This window comes from Bos javanicus, chromosome 11 (assembly GCF_032452875.1).
Source record: "Bos javanicus breed banteng chromosome 11, ARS-OSU_banteng_1.0, whole genome shotgun sequence".
Taxonomy (NCBI): domain Eukaryota; kingdom Metazoa; phylum Chordata; class Mammalia; order Artiodactyla; family Bovidae; genus Bos; species Bos javanicus.
The window spans coordinates 104,242,990-104,261,625 of NC_083878.1; the positions used below are offsets into that span (position 1 = coordinate 104,242,990).

Below are 18,636 nucleotides of genomic sequence, written 5' to 3' on the forward strand. Positions count from 1 at the left end.
TCTCACTGGCCACTTTAGAAATGGGGGTTTCCCTGGTGGTTCAGTGGTAGAGAATCCGCCTCCCACTGCAGGAGACGCGGTTCGATCCCTAGGCCGGGAAGATCCCCTGGAGAGGAAATGGCAACCCACTCCAGGATTCTTGCCTAAGAAATCTCACGGACGGAGGAGCCTGGTGGGCTTAGAGTCCATGGGGTCACAAAGGAGTCAGACGCGACTTCACAGCTAAACCACCACCACCACCACCACCTCGGAAATGACCCCACGGAGCCTCGGTCTGCCCATCCACAAATGGGGCGGCACGGCCCCGCCTGCCAGCCGTGCGGGGACAGGCCCTGGTTGTCAGCCCGGTGCTCAGCTGGAGGGCGCCCGCAGGGAGGAGCCCTTCCCGGATGGCTCTCGGGGACCATTCAGAGGGAATGAAATCAGCCCGTCTGCTTCGATTCCCGCTGATGGTGTCCATGCGTCATTAATGCCAATTAGGAGAAACGAGGGCAGAAAAGCTTTTGGCCTGGGGGCCCGGGCTGGTGGGAGGGTTGCTGGGACAATTGAATTCCCCACCAGACAAATGTGATTACCGGTGCAGCCTGAGCCCACCTCCCCGGGGGCCCGGGACATAAATGGCCAGGTGGGGTGGCCGCGCTCGCCCAGCCATGCAGGTCCCCAGCCCCAGCGTGCGCGAGGCGGCCTCCATGTACGGCACCGCGGTGGCCGTCTTCCTGGTCATCCTCGTGGCTGCGCTGCAGGGCTCGGCCCCCGCCGAGAGCCCCTTCCCCTTCCACATCCCCCTGGACCCCGAGGGGACCCTGGAGCTGTCCTGGAACGTCAGCTATGCGCAGGAGACCGTCTACTTCCAGCTCCTGGTGCGGGAGCTCAAGGCTGGTGTCCTATTCGGGATGTCGGACCGAGGGGAGCTGGAAAATGCTGACCTGGTGGTACTCTGGACTGACAGGGACGGCGCCTACTTCGGGGTGAGTCCTCCCCCACCGCAGCGCCCCCGATCCTGCCCTTCTCTGCACTCGCCCTCCCGAACCTGGCAAAGGAAGTCTCCCTCTCGCCTCTCTGGTCCCCTGTATCTGAGCATCCCTGTGTCCCAAGCTTGGGCGTCTCGGATGCCGACATGAGGTCAAGATGGGAAACAGGTGGCTTCCCTGACTGCCCGGCACGCCCAAGGAGCGCAGCCCAAGACGGGGGACACGCTTACCACATAAAGTACAGCCTCTCCACACCTCCATGTCGCCCTCAGGAGGGAGGCCCCCACGCCCCCACCTGCACAAACAGCGTGCGGAGCTCACACGCACCCAAGCGAGGGGCCCGGCCTGCGCCGCCTGGGAGCTGGTGCTTGCACACGTGGGTGACCTGCGCACCCGGCCTGGAAGGAACCATCCACACTGAGGCACACACCTCACTCCACACCCCAAATTCACCCTCAATTCTTGCTGGAAAGGGTGGAGGAGCAGGGAGATTGCCCTTCGGAGGAGAGGGGCTTGCGGGGCCCTGGACAGACTGCAGAGGGTCCCCCCCGGGTGGGGAGAGCCCAGCCATCCTGCCCTGAGCACCGCCCCAGCTTCCTCTACCCCCGCCTCCCTGGGGGCCAAACCCGCTCTCTCAGGGACACAAACCCAGGAGGGCTAACACGCTCCTGCAAGTCAGCAGGCACTCGATCTGTGGGCAGAGGGGCTCTTACTTCCTGAAGAGTGGGAATCCGGCCTGACTGGCTAGCCAGGCTCAGGAGGGGCCTCCCAGCCTCGTGTGCCCCATCTGCAGAGTGGGTATGATTCTGCCTCTCTACTTTCTCGGGATAAGGGGGTTCACATGAGCTGACACCCTTGGCTGATCTTTCTGGAACCCCAGGGGTGCTCCATCCAACCCCCACCACAACTCTGCAGGCAGGAAGGAGCTTTGCCCATTTTCCAGGGAGGCGGGAGCCTGGGTGAGCCTGACCACCAGCCGGATGGGATGGGGGCCACTGGCTCTGGGCCGCCCCGCCTCCCCCGCACGAGGCAGCTCAGTGGCTCTGGGTCACGGCCCAGGAAGACCGGGGCAGCACGGCTCCAAGCCGGTCCCAGAGGAGCAGCGAGCCCCGGGCCCAGCTTCCCCGGCTGCCAAGAGAGCTGGGGTGACTTTCGCATCCTCCTGCACAGGCAAGATTAATTTGCACAACAAATTCCTATGCAAACAAATGTCAGGCTTGTTTTTCCTCCTCTAGCAATATGTTCAACAAATACATTCTAGATTTCCAGCTGAAGGCTCACAGGCTAAGTTTCTGCTTCTGTTTGAACTGAGTCCTGCAGATCCCCAGCGTCCCCCGGCAGGAGCTTCGTCACGGCGCTTTTCTCCAGGGGGGAGATTTGGCAAAATCTTTCGTGGGTTTCTTTTTTTCCTCAAGGAAATGAAGAAAATGTGCTGCCGCCCTGAATGCAGGGTTTGAAAGCATTCTGAGGCTGAATAGCTCTGGCCCGCGTTGCCCCTCACCTGCTGGTCGGGGCAGGGCCTCCCTCGCAGCCGCCTGGCCCAATGGCTGTCTTTGGTGCCCTGGCCTGGAGCCCCTGGGTGGCCGGGCCTTAGAGCTGGGTGCCAGGAGGCAGCTGGGGATAGGGGAGGGGAGGGGCTGGCCAGAGCCGCCGCCCTTGAACATCCTGGGGACCGGCAGTGGGTCTGTGTGGTCCGGGGCCTCAGTTTACCTTCTCCAGGCAAAGCTGGGACTCGAGTGAGGTGTGCAGGTGCAGGGCTTCACTCTCTCAGGGCCTTTGAGTATGGGCTGGTGCCCACACCCCACTGCCAGCGTCTCTCTCTCCCCTCATTCTCCACGTCTCCAAGGCTCTGTGTGCTGTCAGGCCGCTGTCCCCCAGACCAAGAGGGATTCTTTGTCTAGGACCCCACGTCCCCAGTCCTGGCACCTCCTGAGTAATACAGGTTCTGGGCCCCACCCAGAGGTCTGGGAACCTGCTTGGCTGACCAGCGCCGGCTGGCATTTGAGGTCACCTGTCAAGGCCAGGCACCCCAGGGCGGGGTGTGTCCAGGGGCTGTGCTGTGGGTGACCACCCGCCCCCTCGGCCCGGCCGCTTGGGCTCCAAGCCTGACCTTGTCTCTGCAGGATGCCTGGAGTGACCAGAAGGGGCAGGTCCACCTGGACTCCCAGCAGGATTACCAGCTTCTGCGGGCACAGAGGACTCCAGAAGGCCTGTACCTGCTCTTCAAGAGGCCTTTTGGCACCTGTGACCCCAACGACTACCTCATCGAGGTGGGTGGCGGCCCGCTTGCCGTGGGCGGGGTGGAGCCGTCGTAACGTCCGGGGCAGCATCCCAGGCCCCTCACCCGCAGAGAGAGGGGCTCCCAGGGGCAGCCAGGCAGGGACAAGGCAGCTTGGGAGAAGCCAGCTCTGCTCTCAGCCTCTGATGCTTTGAATAAGCAGCTCTTGGTTGACACTTAGCTGACATGTTTCTAGACGTGGGTCTCGCCCCGAAGCCTTCTAATGGAGCCCTGAGTGACCTTGCCCTGGACTCGCTCTCTCCTCTGGGCCCAGCATCTTCAGTGGAATTCTGGAGAAGACTCTCCAGGAGACTTTGGTCCTTCGACCTGGCCCTGGTTGGCCAATGGTCTTTGAGGCTCAGGGCAAGCCCCCGCCTCCACTGGGCCTCAGTTTACCTGCCTGCAAAGGGAGAAAGGGACCTACAAGTAAGGCTCAACCTGCTCCGTCCAGGAATTCACGGCCACAGCGGATCCGAGACCCTTAGGGAAAAGCAACCCGGTTTTCTCTTGAAGACAAAATCCACCTAACTTTTCAGTGCACGTTGACGCCCATGGGCTTGCGTTATCTTTGCAGCATGACAGTGACACAGGCTGGCCTGGCACAACGTGAGGAAACCGAGGCCAGACGGGGGAGGACGTGCCTGGGTACCCATGGCGTGGTGGGGACAGAGCTGGGGCCAGGATAAGTCCTGAAACAGACGGGTAGTGTTCTGGGGGCTCCGGAGAGCGCCAGTCCTTCCTGTCTCAGAGCAGGAAGAATCCAGCCTGGGGCAGAGGGATCGAGAAGAAGGGGTTCATGAGAACATGACGCTTGGGAGGCAAGAGAGTCCTGCACCCCGAGAACTTAGTGGGCTACAGTTTTATAGCCAAAGGAGAAGTGGGGTGGGGAGAAGACCCTCTCTGTCTTTCTTGAGTAGACATCACGCTTCCGTCGTCAGCTCCTCCTCCCGGTCGGGCAGGGGAGTTTCCCTGTCCCTACATGGTCAGGCCAGGTCCACAAAGCACCGCTTTCCTGTGTGCAGAGGGCAGGCCCTAGCTCACTGAGCTCACTGGGCAGGGCTGGGGGCCTCTTGCCACCGCTGTTTTCTTATTTGGGGGGCGCGTCTCTTGCTGCTTCTGTATGGTTTTGTTGCTTGGTTCTGTGGTTAAGCAAATGCTTCTTGAGTAATCATTAACATTCAGGGGTCTCCTGTACTTTTTCCTACTTAGAATCCGCTAATGGGATTAACTATTTAATCACCTGCTTTGTCCCTGTCACTTCCAGAAGGTCACCCGAGTCCTCAACTCTCCTGCTTGCTTACCCATGGAGGAGGCAAGGGCGGGCAGAGCACCCTCTCCCCGAACTTTGCAGGGTGTCTGATGCCCACGTGTGCTCAGCTCAGAGCTTCTAGTCTGGTGCGGGGCAACCTCCCGCCTGGAGCTCTGAGACACCTGTGCAGAGAACAGCCCTATTCCCAGGGACCTGGGGGAGGCAGAGGGACCCGGGGTCCCAGATGAGCCAGCCTCGTTCACAGCGAGCCAGCAATGGTTAGTTGAACGGACACTAAGCGAATGTAGATTGAGGGCATTTAGGAAGACAAAAGGTATTAATGCGTGGGCTCTGGGCGTGGGTGGCCTTGGATTTAATCCCAGCCCAGTTCACACAGAGCCTGAAGGTTCCCGTCCTTCACAGAGATGAGAACCAAGCATGTCACTGTGGGGAGGGACCCGGCAGCCTCCCGCTCACCAGGAGCTGGGCTTGGGGCTGTGAGTGACGAGGCCCTGTCTTGCCTGCAGGACGGCACCGTCCACCTGGTGTATGGATTCCTGGAGGAGCCGCTCCGGTCGCTGGAGTCCATCAACACATCCGGCTTGCGCACGGGGCTGCAGAGGGTGCAGCTGCTGAAGCCCAGCATCCCGCAGCCGGCCCTGCCTGCGGACACGCGCACCATGGAGATCCGCGCCCCCGACGTCCTCATCCCCGGCCAGCAGACCACGTACTGGTGCTACGTGACCGAGCTCCCGGACGGCTTCCCCCGGCACCACATCGTCATGGTACGCGGGCCCCGGCGTGTCCACTCCTGGAGAGCTGTCCGGGGTCCAGCCCCACGCATGCTCTGACCCCCATCGCCCTGCTCACTCCCCCTCCGCGCCCCCCAGGGCTGCTGCAGCCCGGCTTCCAGCCTGGACCAACCGATGTCTTGATTTCTGCATCTTCCCCTGGGATGGGAATGGCTGTCTATCTATCTGTCTGTCAGGCCACACTCCCCCTTGAAATAACAGTTGCACCCGGAGACACAAGAATGACAACAGCTGCTGGATTACTCTTTGTCTGGCTCCAGGGGAAGGGAAAGTGGTTTACCCACTCCATCGTCCCAGCACTACACACACAGCCCTACAGATCAGCATCCTTATTCCAGTTGAGGGTGTATGGCCCAGAGAGGCTGTGTGAGCCCCCAACTTACACAGCAGGAAGCGACGGGACAGACTCACAGCTGCACCTGCCCCCTAGGCTCAGGCTCAGCCTTGAGCAATCTCCGTGTCTCCAGCCCCTGCTGCTTTCACGCAAGGACTGCTGACTTCCTGTCCCCCCCCAACCAAGAAATGAATTGCCGGGGACCCCTTCCCTCTGCTTCAGCTCTCACCATGACCTTCTGGCAGATCCTGACTGGTTCCCAGGTGGTGGGTTAGCTCCCAAAACCCTGGACTCGAGGCTCCCCAGAAACCACCGGGTGCAGCCCTCCCATTTTACAGATGGGCAAGCAGAGTCCCACTCGGGAGGGGGGCTTCAGTGGGGGTGAGCGTGTGGGGGCGGGGTCTCAGCGGATGCCCACCCCGCAGTATGAGCCCATCGTCACCAAGGGCAACGAGGCGCTGGTGCACCACATGGAGGTCTTCCAGTGCGCCGCCGAGTTCGAGACCATCCCCCACTTCAGCGGGCCCTGCGACTCCAAGATGAAGCCGCAGCGGCTCAACTTCTGCCGTCACGTGCTGGCCGCCTGGGCCCTGGGTGCCAAGGTGAGTGCCCCTCCCGTGTCTCCCCGGGGCCCCCTCTCCCCACTGCCTCTACACCGCTGGAGTCCCATGGCTCTTTGGAGCCACAGATGCCTCCTCCAGCCCCTGTTCCTTCCCTCATGGGCATCATTCTCACTCCCCATCAAGTTCCGCTGGATTTGGAGGGGACTGGCTGTGTCCAGGGTCTTCCAGCAGCTTCTTCCAGCAGCTTCTTCCAGCAGCTCAGCGGTGGGCTTGGGCGGTGGGCTTGCCTGGGGTTAAGAGCTCTCTGCACCCCCTGACGTCAAGTCTAACAGGAGCACTGTGTGGGCTGGTAACGAGCTGCCCGTCAGCGGGGGAGCGTGGTTCTAACCTGGCTGCCCCACCAACCCTCGCCCCCACCCTTGCAGCTCAGGCTCCGGCACGCGGGTGGGTTTGCCCTGGCCCCCAGGGCCTCCCCTGGCACCTGCCCGTCTGTCTTCTGGGCTGAGCCCTCCCTTTGCCCTCCGCAGGCCTTTTACTACCCAGAGGAAGCGGGCCTGGCCTTCGGGGGGCCCGGCTCCTCCCGATTTCTCCGCCTGGAAGTTCACTACCACAACCCACTGGTGATAACAGGTAGGACGTCCGAGCGCTGCCCTTCTTACCTGCCCCCGCCTGCCCTCGGAGCCCGTGGACTCGCTGTGTCCCGGGGGGTAGCCGGGCTGCCAGGGCTCAGCCTGCGTCCTCTCCCCCGAGTCGAGCCTGCCTGTCGCCTGACCCACTGTGGCCTGTGGCCCTCTCAGCCTCCTCTCTGCCCGTCTCCTGTGGCTGCGGTGGGCTCTTAAAGGCGCACACCCCCACAGGAGGGGCCCAGCGCCTCACCCCCACCCCACCTGCTGCCGCCCTGGCACTGCCCCGGGAACCACCTGGGAAAGGCAGCTTGAGGTTTCTTGTGTGCTCATTTTGCAGATGAGGAAATTGAGGCCAGGGTAAGACACAGCTCACCCCTCCCCACAGCATTTCCTTGCTGGCACCTGCAGAGCAGACGGCTAGTATCAGGATGTGCCGACCAACGGGGACACAGACAGTGGAGAGAGGGTGTCAGCTGGAGGGGGTTGCAAACGCCGTATCTCCCGGAAGTCTAACTTCTGTGAGGCTGCTAAAACCCAGAGACGCCCCCTACCCCTGAGCATGAGGGGTGCTCCCATCTTCTTCCATTCCCAGAACAGCATGGGCCGGGACAAGGCACCTGGCTGGATAGCAGAAAGCAGGGCCCTCCGAGCCAACATCATCCCTGACCCAGAGCCCAGCCTCCGATGGCTTGACCACGAGGAGGCACAGCCCCAGACTGTCTCCAGGGGCCAAGGGGCGTGCCTGGCTCAACAGGGGTGTTTCTGGCCATGGGCCTCCCTCCTGCTTCTCTCGAAGGAGCAAATGTGTGCCTGGAGTGTGCGTGTGACAACGGGGCTCTGTTTCCACGTGTTCTGAGTCAGGGCAGCAAACAGGTCCTGCTCGCCTGGCTCTCCTCTGAGTGGCCCTCGGCAACGGCACCTGGAAAGGCATCTGGGATTGATTGGAGATGTCTGCCCTGGGTGCTGGAGGGGTGGCCCTCATCTGCCTCCTGCTGTTGAGTCCATGCTCAGCAGACAGAAACCCACGGGACCCTCCGCGTGGGAAGCAGTGTGATCTTGTTCCCCGATTGACCACAGCAGACCTCGGGTCCAGGAAGGTGCAAAGTCTTCTCAGGAGGGAGACGCAAGCAGGGGGCCAGGAGGTATGAAAGGAGGAGTCTCGGTGGCCCGGGCGGCATGGTGGCGGCCTTGGAGGACGAGGAGCCTTTTCATGAGGGAAGCCGACATGTGCTGCGTTCCAGATGGAGGGACAGGCTGTGCCTAGACATGGAGGTGGGCAAGGCCAGCATGCTCCAGAAAACACAGGTGGTCCGGCCTGGCTGTAGCGTAGGGGCTGGGAAAGCGAGGTGGGGGCCAGAGAGCAGGACGGCTGGGCCGCTCTGCACCCGAAGGTGGGCACAGGGTCAGTCTTTAGGAGGGTGATGCCAGATGATACTACCCCAGAAAGTGAGAGGGTTTTCCTCCCCGTTTCACCGGCATCTTCCGCCATATATAGCCACACAGGCTTCTTCTCACTCACTTTTTTTTAAATGACACTTTTCATTTGTGTAATGAAGGGCAGAAACGGTCTGATAAGAACCTGAGCTCCAGGCTGGGCCCAGCCCGTCTCTCCCTGGTGGTGTGACCAGGCGTGGGGAACCCTCCCCCTGCCCGTGCTCACTCACTCGCTCAGCCGCTCTGGGGCTGTGAAGGCTCGGGACACAGCACTCCCAACAGGGTGCAGGCTCCGGGGGTGAGCTTGACCAGTAGCCGCCAACGATTTCTTCCTGGCCGCATAATTAATACCTTCTGCCACCGCTAGAATTATCTGCCGCACGCACAGAGAGGACCATAAGTCAGCTTGGGCCTTAGCGTGGTATGGGATTTATGGCTCATTTAAAACCTGAAAGCAAATGGATTTTCGAAAACTCCTTAAGCATCAAGGAAGTCTGTCTCTTCCTGATTATCTGCTTGTATTTATGGATCCTTTGCCAAATATAAGGACGCTCCTGTCGCTTCGCAAAATCTGGAGATGGGTCTCTTTTCTATAAATATCAAAATTCCACAATTATTTCATTATTTAATCCCTGTCTGAATTTTAACCAATTGCATCTCCCTTTTTATTATTATCCTCTGATGTAATCAGCCCAGAGACACAGAGGCTGAGTTTGGACACTGCGGTGGTGGTGGTGGGGGGGGTGGCTGGTGCAAGGGGGCGGGAGGCAGAGGGGATGTTCTTGGTTCCACCTCAGAGCAGCTGAGCAGGGAGACAGCCCGGCCCCAAAGGCGCCGTGGGCTGCATTCCAGCTCGGCTACTTCCCAGCCCTGCAGTTCTTGAGCAGGGACTTTAGCTCAGGCTCTGTGCCTCAGTTTCCCCATCTATAATGTGGGACGATGATTCTTTGGTTCCACGGGCTCTCTGCCCGGCTCCCAGCTCTCCTGCGTATCCTGAGGGGGTGAGCCATGTCCAGCTCCACTCCTCCCCCGTGGGATCAGACCTGAACTGCTCAGGGCCTCGCTGAGCAATTCCAGGCAGGGAGAGGGCAGGAAGGGGCCGCTAGAGGCCTGTGGGTGCCAGCATCCCCGGACCTCCGGCCATCAGCTTCACATGACCACTGGGAGGCTGCCCAGGAAGTTTTTGGACTCGCCAATTAGCTGACGGCAAGAAGAGCCGGCAGGTGTGGCTGGACTGTGATGGGCAGAAGCGATGATTCTTCTTTGGATGAGGCCTTTGACTTTGAGCCCAGAGAGGGACAGCAACTTGCCGGAGATCACACAGCACACTTGAGCAAACGGAGCCCAGGACGGTGTGTGAGCCGGGGGAGCTCCAGACCTCGCCCCAGGAGCCCAGGACGGTGTGAGAGCCGGGGGAGCTCCAGACCTCGCCCCAGGAGCCCACCCTCCTTCTCAGGTTTCTCCTGGGACGTCTTCCCAGGAGATGCAAGCCCTGGGTCAACCCTGCAGGACAGGAATCAACAAGGGAGCCCCAGAAGGACGTGCCTTAAATACTTCCTGCTGACCTCACCATGCAAACCCGCGCTCACCTGCTCAGGGGTGGAGGCTCCTCTGTGAGACCGGCCGTGCCCTCCTCTCCGCCCAAACTGAGCGGTTCGCGCTGCGGGTGGATTCCAGCTCAGGGCCCTGTGAACTCACAGAAAGAGCATCAAGGCGCCTGCCCAGCCCTTGGAGGGACTGGCCAGCTTCCCAACGCACGGCAGGCATCTCGCCCTGCCCGGCTCAAGAGCACCGTTCTGGGCTTTCGTTTGCTGCCTTAGTTAAGTCTTCCCAGAGCACTTGCCTCGTTTTCGCAGAAACAATAGCTCTTTCTCTCCCTATGGGAACCGCGCGGGGTGCGTGAATTTGTCTTCCGGTAACCATGGCGTCTGCCTGGAGTAAACGGGTGTGGGGACAAAGGCAGGGAGCAGCAGGCATGGGTGCCCAGCGCCTCCTGGCTGAGGGCGGCTGGGGGTCATGTGCGGGGCTGGGGGCCAGGGCCTCCACTCACCTCCGTCCCTCCTCCCCCCAGGCCGGCGCGACTCCTCGGGCATCCGCCTGTACTACACGGCTGCGCTGCGGCGCTTCGATGCGGGCATCATGGAGCTGGGCCTGGCGTACACGCCCGTGATGGCCATCCCCCCGCAGGAGACGGCCTTCGTCCTCACCGGCTACTGCACGGACAAGTGCACCCAGCTGGTGAGTGGCCAGACCCGGGGCGGGGCCTGGCACTTCTCCTGCTGAGGCCCGAGGGTGGGCACCAAGGGCAGCAGCTGTGACCTCGTTCCCCCCAACCCTGCAGCTTCTGCAGCCTCCCCAGCCCCCTGACCCCAAGGAGCCTTCCTGCGGCTGCGTGTTCTGCATCACCCTCTCCAGCAATAACTGTGGGCCCCCATTTGGTGGTGCGGCTGGTGGTAAAGAACCCGCTGGCCACTGCAGGAAACGTAAGAGACTCGGGTTCAATCCCTGGATCAGGAAGATCCCCTGGAGGAAGGCATAGCAACCCACTCCAGTACTTTGCCTGGAGAATCCCATGGACAGAGGAGCCCGGCAGGCTACAGTCCAAAGGGTCACAATGAGTCGGACACGACTGAAGCAACTTAGCATGCACGCATTCAGTCCACACCCCAGCCAGCATTGAAAATACGAGTTCAGCCACGAGTGGGCAGGCACGCGTTCACCGCGGAAAAACGCAGCTGACCCCCAAGGCCCCCTCAGCGCAGCGTCCTCTCCTCTGCCCTGGCTGCCAGTTCTGGGATCTTTTGTTTCCTTCTAGATGTTTTCCCTGCTTGTTGCTACAAGCCCGTTCACTTGCATGCTTCAAAACAAATTGAATAGTTCGTCCGTGACTTGCCCTTTAACCGACGCGCAGCACGGATGAAGTGGGAACTTCATCACCTGAGACCAGCCAGGCGTCCAGGGCAGAGCATACAAGGGAGCACTGGTCCCCGGGGCTGCGAGGGGCAGGTGGGCACAGGTAACATCAGTCTCCTGAGCAGATGGAGGGCCTGAGCTTCCGGAGGAGTGAAAGGGGCTCCCCAGATTCTGGGTCCTCCATGCCCCTTGCCTCCCCCAGTTCTGGCCAGGGCTGACCTGTCCTCTCATCACCAGCATCCAGGCTGCCTTAACTTCCCACTGATGGGAAGAAACCCTCCAGGGAATTTATGTGCGCTCAGGAAACTTGTGCCAGGTGGATTCTGGAGGTGCAGCTGCCACGCACGGGGATGTGAGCTTTCACTGGGATGACTCTGGTAAAACGGCCCCCAGAAAGCCCACTCGGAGCTTTCCTCCCCCACAGTACTGGGGTGTGCCCAGCGCCCCAGACTTACCCACCCACCGTGTTAGTGTCTTAGCGTGTCAATCACTGGGGGAAAAACATCCCTGCTGTTCATTTGAATTCCCCTATTTATAGAAGTAGGCTTCCCTGGTAGCTCAGCTGGTAAAGAATCCGCCTGCAATGCAGGAGACCCTGGTTTGATTTCTGGGTCAAGAAGTTTCCCTGGAGAAGGGATAGGCTACCCACTCCAGTATTCTTGGGCTTCCCTGGTGGCTCAGATGGTAAAGAATCTGCCTGCAATGCGGGAGACCTGGGTTGGGTCCCTGAGTTGGGAAGATACCCTGGAGGAGGGAAAGGCCACCCACTACAGTATTCTTGCCTGGAGAATCCCATGGACAGAGGAGCCTGGCGGGCTACAGTCCCTGGGGTGGCAAAGAGTCAGACACGACTGAGCGACTGACCTCAGGACACATTTATAGACGCTGAGGACCTTGGCGCCAACCTCTAGGCCATTCGCCCTCCTTTTCTGTGAATACCTGCTCGTAACTTCGTCCAGTGTTTCCGGTGGGCTGTCTGTCTTACTCTGGTGGTTTCTATTTGGCGGATGTTACTTCTCGGTCCGTTGTGAATGCTGTGCACACCCTCTCCCGCATGGCCCCTTCACTGTCACAGAGCCGGGTGAGGGTTTGCATATCCACCCAACAGATGAGGAACCTGGGGCCCGCGGGGGCCACCATGCCTGCCGTGCAGAGCGAGAAGTCAGGCGCAGCCTGCTCTGTGGTGAGGTTTAGAGTGGATTTGTCTTCCCATGAGTGGATCCCCTGGGATTTGTCCTTTGGCGGGGGGCTCCTCGAAGCCTTAGGCAAGCAAAGTGCCCTTGAGACAGAGCTGGTGGTCGTGTTGACCCTCTGACCTTGAGCACACCTCTCGCCAGCCTGGAAACGAGGGCCTGCCTGCCTCCTCTCCGCAGAGTCTCTAAGTACTTTACAGCAAAAAACAAAAAGAGCTCAGTGTTCTTGTTCCCCTTCCAATAGTACGTTCTTTGAGAAAATCGCATTTCTGTGGACGCTTGTGGAAGGGCTTCTGGAAGAGTGGGGGTCTCGTCTCTGTTGGCAGACCCCCGAGGGGCACAGCTTCCGCAGTCGGAAGTCTGTCCTGGTCTAGACATCCCAGCTGAAGACAAGCCCAGAAGAAGCACCGTGTTTTCGACCATAGGCCCCAAGACGGCAATCCCCCTGCACCTGTCACACATCTGGACTGTGGGGACCAAGGGGAGAGACCCGTGGTCCCACCCATCGGCAGGGGCTCCCAGTTGTCACACATGTGGCCATAAGGTCTCCCAGCCCTCCATCACTGCAAGGGGGCCAGAGGGTGCCCCTAATGACCAAGGGCAGGGGCGGTGGCTGGCGGAGAGCAAGCTGGAGGCACGGAGGGGGAGTCGGGTGACTCGCAGAGGTGCAGCAACCTGTGGTCACTTGGTGACGGAGCTGCCGACCGTGTGGACGGCACGGCGGCGCAAGGTCAGGGAGATGACATGTGGTGGAGAAATCGCTCGACGAATGTAATCGTTTTAGGATGATTTCCATCTAAACCGCGTGAGCGTCACGTCGGGGGAACGTCTGGGATGTCATCTTCTGCCCTGGGGGTGATGTGAGGGCTGGCCCGTCTCCCCGGTGCTTCCCGGCCACGACTGGGACGGCCAGCGCCTCGCCCGATTGGGGAGGAGGAAGGGCCAGGGCCACCCAGGCGCAAGGCCGCTCGTGGGCTGTGGGCTGCGGCGGCCGCCTGCCAAGCCCTGACCCTGCCCCGTCCCGCAGGCCCTGCCTGCCTCGGGGATTCACATCTTCGCCTCTCAGCTCCACACGCACCTGACCGGCCAGAAGGTGGTCACAGTGCTGGCCAGGGATGGCCGGGAGACAGAGATCGTGAACAGGGACAACCACTACAGCCCGCACTTCCAGGTGGGGACGCCCACCCCACCCGCCCCCGCCCCGCCAGGCCCGCCAGGGCACGGCCAGGGCCCCGTTTGACCTTCTCTTCCCAACACCACCCCCCCATCCCACGCTCACTTTCTAGTTCTAATGGCCTCCTGGCCGGAGGCCTCACTTAGCCATTCTGGCGTCCCTCAGGTCGTGGGGTGGCAGGGTGGGGCACTGGGTCTGCAGGACTCTGAAGTCTCGCCTCGTCCTTGCCCCTCCCCGCCCTCTGCTCTGCCCACCCCAGGAGATCCGCATGTTGAAGAAGGTCGTGTCTGTCTACCCGGTGAGTGCCTGGTTCAGGGCAGGAGACTGAGGTGGGGGGAGGGCAGGAAGGATGGGGAGGGCAGAGGCCGTGGAAGGCCTTCCAGAACCAGTTCTGAGACTCCCCCGGGGTTGCACAGGGGGCCCTTGGAGGGGCCAGGACCAGAGGGCACTTGGGGTCACAGGCCTCCTCCTGCCTGATCAGAGGCCCACAGACCCGAGAGCTTCAGGGAGAGATGAGGGCCTGGGGCTCGCCAGTGGGTCGCTGGCCATGCAGCAGGGCACTCATGGGCAGGGTGGGGGCTGGCCCAAACGCAGGCTGTGACACCCGACCAGCCCCACGCAGCCACCAGCTGGCCTGTGGCCCAAGTAAGAAGGGGCCAGAGAAGTCGACTGGTCATCACTCCCTGGGGACACTCCAGGGTAGTCCTCAAGTGTGGGGACCCCGGGGGCCACTGTTGAGTTCCTCCGGGTGGACCGACCACTGTGGTCACTCGTGGGTCCAGCCCAGGGCACCTGGACCCCAGGCGGGCAGGTGCTGAGGGTGTCTGTCGCCTCGGCCCTCCAGGGAGACGTGCTCACCACCTCTTGCACATACAACACGGAAGACAGGAGGCTGGCCACCGTGGTAAGTCACCCCAACGTCCCGCCCCCTGCTGCAGAGCTCAGGCACCAGTCTCAGCTCTGCTGGAGCACAGGGCGGGGTTGCCCCTCGCTCATTCATCCAGTAAAGCAGCAGCTCTCACGCTGTGGGCCCTGGGCCAGCATTAGCATCCCCTCTTCAGTTCAGTTCAGTCATGTCCGACTCTTTGCGACCCCATGGACTGCAGCACGCCAGGCCTCCCTGTCCATTACCAACTCCCGGAGCTTACTCAAACTCATGTCCATTGAGCCGGTGATGCCATCCAACCATCTCATCCTCTGTTGTCCCCTTCTCCTCCTCCTGCCCTCAAACATCCCCTGGGTACCCAATAAACACATAAACTCATCAGTTCCTCCCCAGGCTGGGTGGTGACTCCCGGCGATGTCTGCTTTAATGAGCTACCCGGGTTATTTTGATGGCTGCCCTAGTCGGAGAGCCAAGGCCAGAGACATGTGTCAGCACCGGAGCCCACGCTGGGGTGAGGCTGGGGGTGTGAGGGGGCTCCCTGCCTCCTGCGACCGGCAAAGGTGGGATAAAGCCGAGGATGCAGAGGAGGCGTCGCTCCCTGAGCTGCACGTGCCGGCTGACTGCTGTGCTGTCTGTCTCTCTGGCAAAGGCTGAGGACCCCAGGAGGGCAGGGTCTCTCTCTGCCCACTCAGAACACGATCTGGCCTCGTGCGATGAGTGGGTGCACGCGTGCGTGCGTGGAAGCACTGAACACCCAGAGAGGCTGAACGGCAGCGTCTGGGGTGAGGCTGGCGCACCAGTGCTGACGGGGTCGTCTCCACCCTGCAGGGGGGCTTCGGGATCCTGGAGGAGATGTGCGTCAACTATGTGCACTACTACCCCCAGACGCAGCTGGAGCTCTGCAAGAGCGCCGTGGACCCTGGCTTCCTGCACAAGTACTTCCGCCTCGTGAACAGGTGATGGCTCCACGGGGCGTGCCCGCTGTGCCTTCCATCCTGGGCACGGCAGGGCAACCCCGGCCCCGAACACTCCCCCCAACCCCAAACCCTCCAGGCCCTGGGCGAAAGCAGGGCGCCCAGGAGCAAGGTGAGCAGGAACCTGGCGATCAGGCCCCCACCCACCTTGAGGCGCCGGTGGGAGGCATCCCCAGGCGACCCCCATACCTGCTTCCTATCGAGTCTGGACTTGACCCGAGGAGCCCCTCCACCCAGCCCTGGAGCAGCCGTTCCCACCTGAGCCAAGATGGCACAAGAGATGAAGCCTATTCGTCGTCAGGGCGGGAGGCAGGGCCAGGGCAGTGTGCTAGAAGGGCCACTCTGGGGACCCCACCCCTCTGCAGGGAGGCATCATGGGTGCCTTGTTGGGCTCCTCTCCGCTCCCCCAAACCCCACTCTGGACAGCTCCTTCTCTCACCAGGTTCAACAGCGAGGAAGTCTGCACCTGCCCCCAGGCGTCTGTCCCTGAGCAGTTTGCCTCCGTGCCCTGGAACTCCTTCAACCGCGAGGTGCTCAAGGCCCTGTACGGCTTCGCACCCATCTCCATGCACTGCAACAGGTCCTCGGCCGTCCGCTTCCAGGTGTGCCGCCGTTCGCACGCGTGCGTGTGCATGCGTGTGTGTGCGTGTGTGCACGTGTGCACCTTGTGTGTGCACGTGCATGTGTGTGCATGCGTGCCTGCCGTGCGTGTGTGTGTGCGTGTATGTGTGTGGTTTGTCCACTTCTAGGTGTGGCTGCCTGTGTGTGTGTGTCTGGGGGGGGGGCATCCATTTGCAGGTGTGCCTGCTGTGTGCACGTGTGTGTGCGTGTGTGGCCTCCTGTGTGTGTGTGTGTGTCCGTGCGTGTGTATGTGTGCATGTGTATGTGCTGCATGTGTGTGTGCGTGTGTGTGTGTGCACACGCACATGTGTGTGTGTGGTTTGTCCACTTCCAGGTGTGGCTGCCTGTGTGTGCGTGTGTGTGCATGTGCGTGTGGCGTGCACATGCGTGTGGTTTGTCCGCTGCCAGGTGTGCTGCCGTGTGCGTGCGTACACGTGTGTGTGCGTGCGTGTGCGTGTGTGCACGTGTGCATGTGTGTGTGTGGTTTGTCCACTTCCAGGTGTGGCTGCCTGTGTGTGTGCGTGTGTGTGCATGCACATGCGTGTGGTTTGTCTGCTGCCAGGTGTGGCTGCCTGTGTGTGCGTGTGTGTGTGTGCGTACACGTGTGTGTGTGTGCATGTGTGTGGTTTGTCTGCTGCCAGGTGTGGCTGCCCATGTTGCGGGAAGGGTGCATGCGGCTGGGGCCGGCCGGCTGCCCTTGGCCACACAGTCGCCCCTTCCGGACACCCAGCAGCAAGTTCTGCCCACCGCTGTGCCCCAGAACCCCTAGAGGACCCCAGTGGGTGACAGGACTCCTCCCCCAAGGAGCTGGCAAGAAGCACTCACACAAAACAAAGACTAGGTGGTGAGAGACGGCCCAGACAGACAGCCGACCACCTACGGAGGGTGCTGACCACTGCCCCCAAAGGTGCCGCCCTCTCTGGCACGCCGGCACATCACGGGACTAACCTCAGTGGTGTGAGTGGGGCATCCGCAGCCTCCCCCGGAGCCTAACAACACAGCGCTCAGCAGGTGGGGTCGGTGAGAAGTCAGGGTCTGAGGCTGCAGGCTGGGTTCCCTCCTCATTCGGGACCCATCGGGATCCAAAGGCATCTCGCTGAGCCCCTGCGAGCTCCTGGCAGGGCCCAGGGCCTGGGCTGGGGCTGAGTTAGGTGGAGAAGGCTCTGCAGCCTGCAACTCTGTGAGGCAGCTTTCCTGGAAGCACTGGGAGCTGGACTAATCGCTAATTGAACATTCCCAGCCCCAAGGTGGGGGCCAACACTGGATCATCAAAGAGCAGTTTGGGGCTGACGTCTGACGTGGTTAAGTGCGGCGTTTGACGCAGCCGTGTGTATGAGTCGGGGGGTGGGGAGAGCGGCTGAACACTCAGGCTGCACCCAGGCCGTCTGACCGCTTCCCTGAAGGAAGTGAGGGGTGGCTGAGCAGGCAGATGGGGTCGGCCCCGTCTCCCAGGTGAGGACCCCATGTAGCAGTGGGCGGTTTGCTTTGGTTTGGGAGAAGGTGAGTTTAAGGGCAGGAACCCACAGGGTCACTGGGAGAAGTGCTGGGGGAGGTGGCCCCCACTTCGCCCCTCCAGCCTCCATTTACCTCCTCGTCCCTTCCTTGCAGGGCGAGTGGAATCAGCAGCCCCTGCCTGAGATCGTGTCCAGGTTGGAAGAGCCCACCCCTCACTGCCCAGCCAGCCAGGCTCAGAGCCCCGCCGGCCCCACCGTGCTGAACATCGGTGGGGGCAAAGGCTGAACGTGGGTGGCCTCTTCGCTCCCCTCACCATGCTGCCCCTGCGGGCTCACAGCAGCTCTGTGCACCCCCTACTCTGTGAAGACCCCCATGGAACAGCCCAGCACGGAGGGCTGGACCAAGCCACCACCTGAGACCAGGGTCTGGTCCAGCTTTCTCCCCCAGGGACCCCCTGCATGGCTGAGAGGGTCCCGTGACAACTTTTGCTGACCCACCGAGGCCCAGGTGGAACGGGACCCTTGCACACCCTTTGACACAGCATAAGGGTAACCCCTCTTGGAAGTCTAGAGTCCAGAGCCCCGAGAGCCCTGCTATCTCGCTGGGGCTGGGGGGTGCCCATCTCCTGGGACACGAGCCACGACCGGACGCGGGCCAGACTCCCGGAGCTGTCCCGGCCCCGCGTCCCCAGCCCCCGCAGAGGGTGATCGGTGTTGCGTGTGACGGGTGCAAGTGCTGTTGTACTTAAACGTGTCCCTGCAGACCAGCTCGTGTGTCGCAGTGGGCGTCTTCTCTGCCGATGGGGGCAGGACAAACCACTTAGCTAGTTAGAGACTCGCCTGGGAAATTGATCCATTGGAGGGTAAACAGATATTTTCACCTACCTAAAGGGAAAGCCTAAGAACAGCTCTCACCACCACCAAAAGGATGAGACAGCAAGGATCTAGGCCAGGATCTGGATACCAGCTCCCTGGGAGATGGGGTCAATGGCCCAGGTCACTTCTCTCTGCGGTGGGACAGGTGGCTGACAGAGCAAGCAAGCCCTGGAACCAGACCTGCGCTAGAAGGCCGGCCCCGCCTCCCCGACCCTCGGTCTTCTCATCTGTGAGACGGGGCCAGCGTCGTGCAAGTTGCTGAGACGATAAGGCTCACG

General features: G+C 61.4%; 1 protein-coding gene across 1 annotated transcript; it reads left to right on the plus strand.

The window, feature by feature from the left end:
- Window positions 1-492: 492 nt before the first annotated feature.
- On the plus strand, window positions 493-18,246 carry DBH (dopamine beta-hydroxylase). The gene is made up of 12 exons (XM_061434138.1): window positions 493-968; window positions 3,095-3,241; window positions 5,026-5,283; window positions 6,070-6,246; window positions 6,735-6,837; window positions 10,339-10,505; window positions 13,401-13,544; window positions 13,807-13,845; window positions 14,392-14,451; window positions 15,262-15,389; window positions 15,850-16,009; window positions 17,637-18,246. The coding sequence occupies exons 1-12, from the start codon at window positions 618-620 to the stop codon at window positions 17,766-17,768; spliced, it is 1,866 nt and encodes a 621-aa protein (XP_061290122.1). The 5' UTR covers window positions 493-617; the 3' UTR covers window positions 17,769-18,246.
- The last annotated feature ends 390 nt before the right edge of the window (window positions 18,247-18,636 follow it).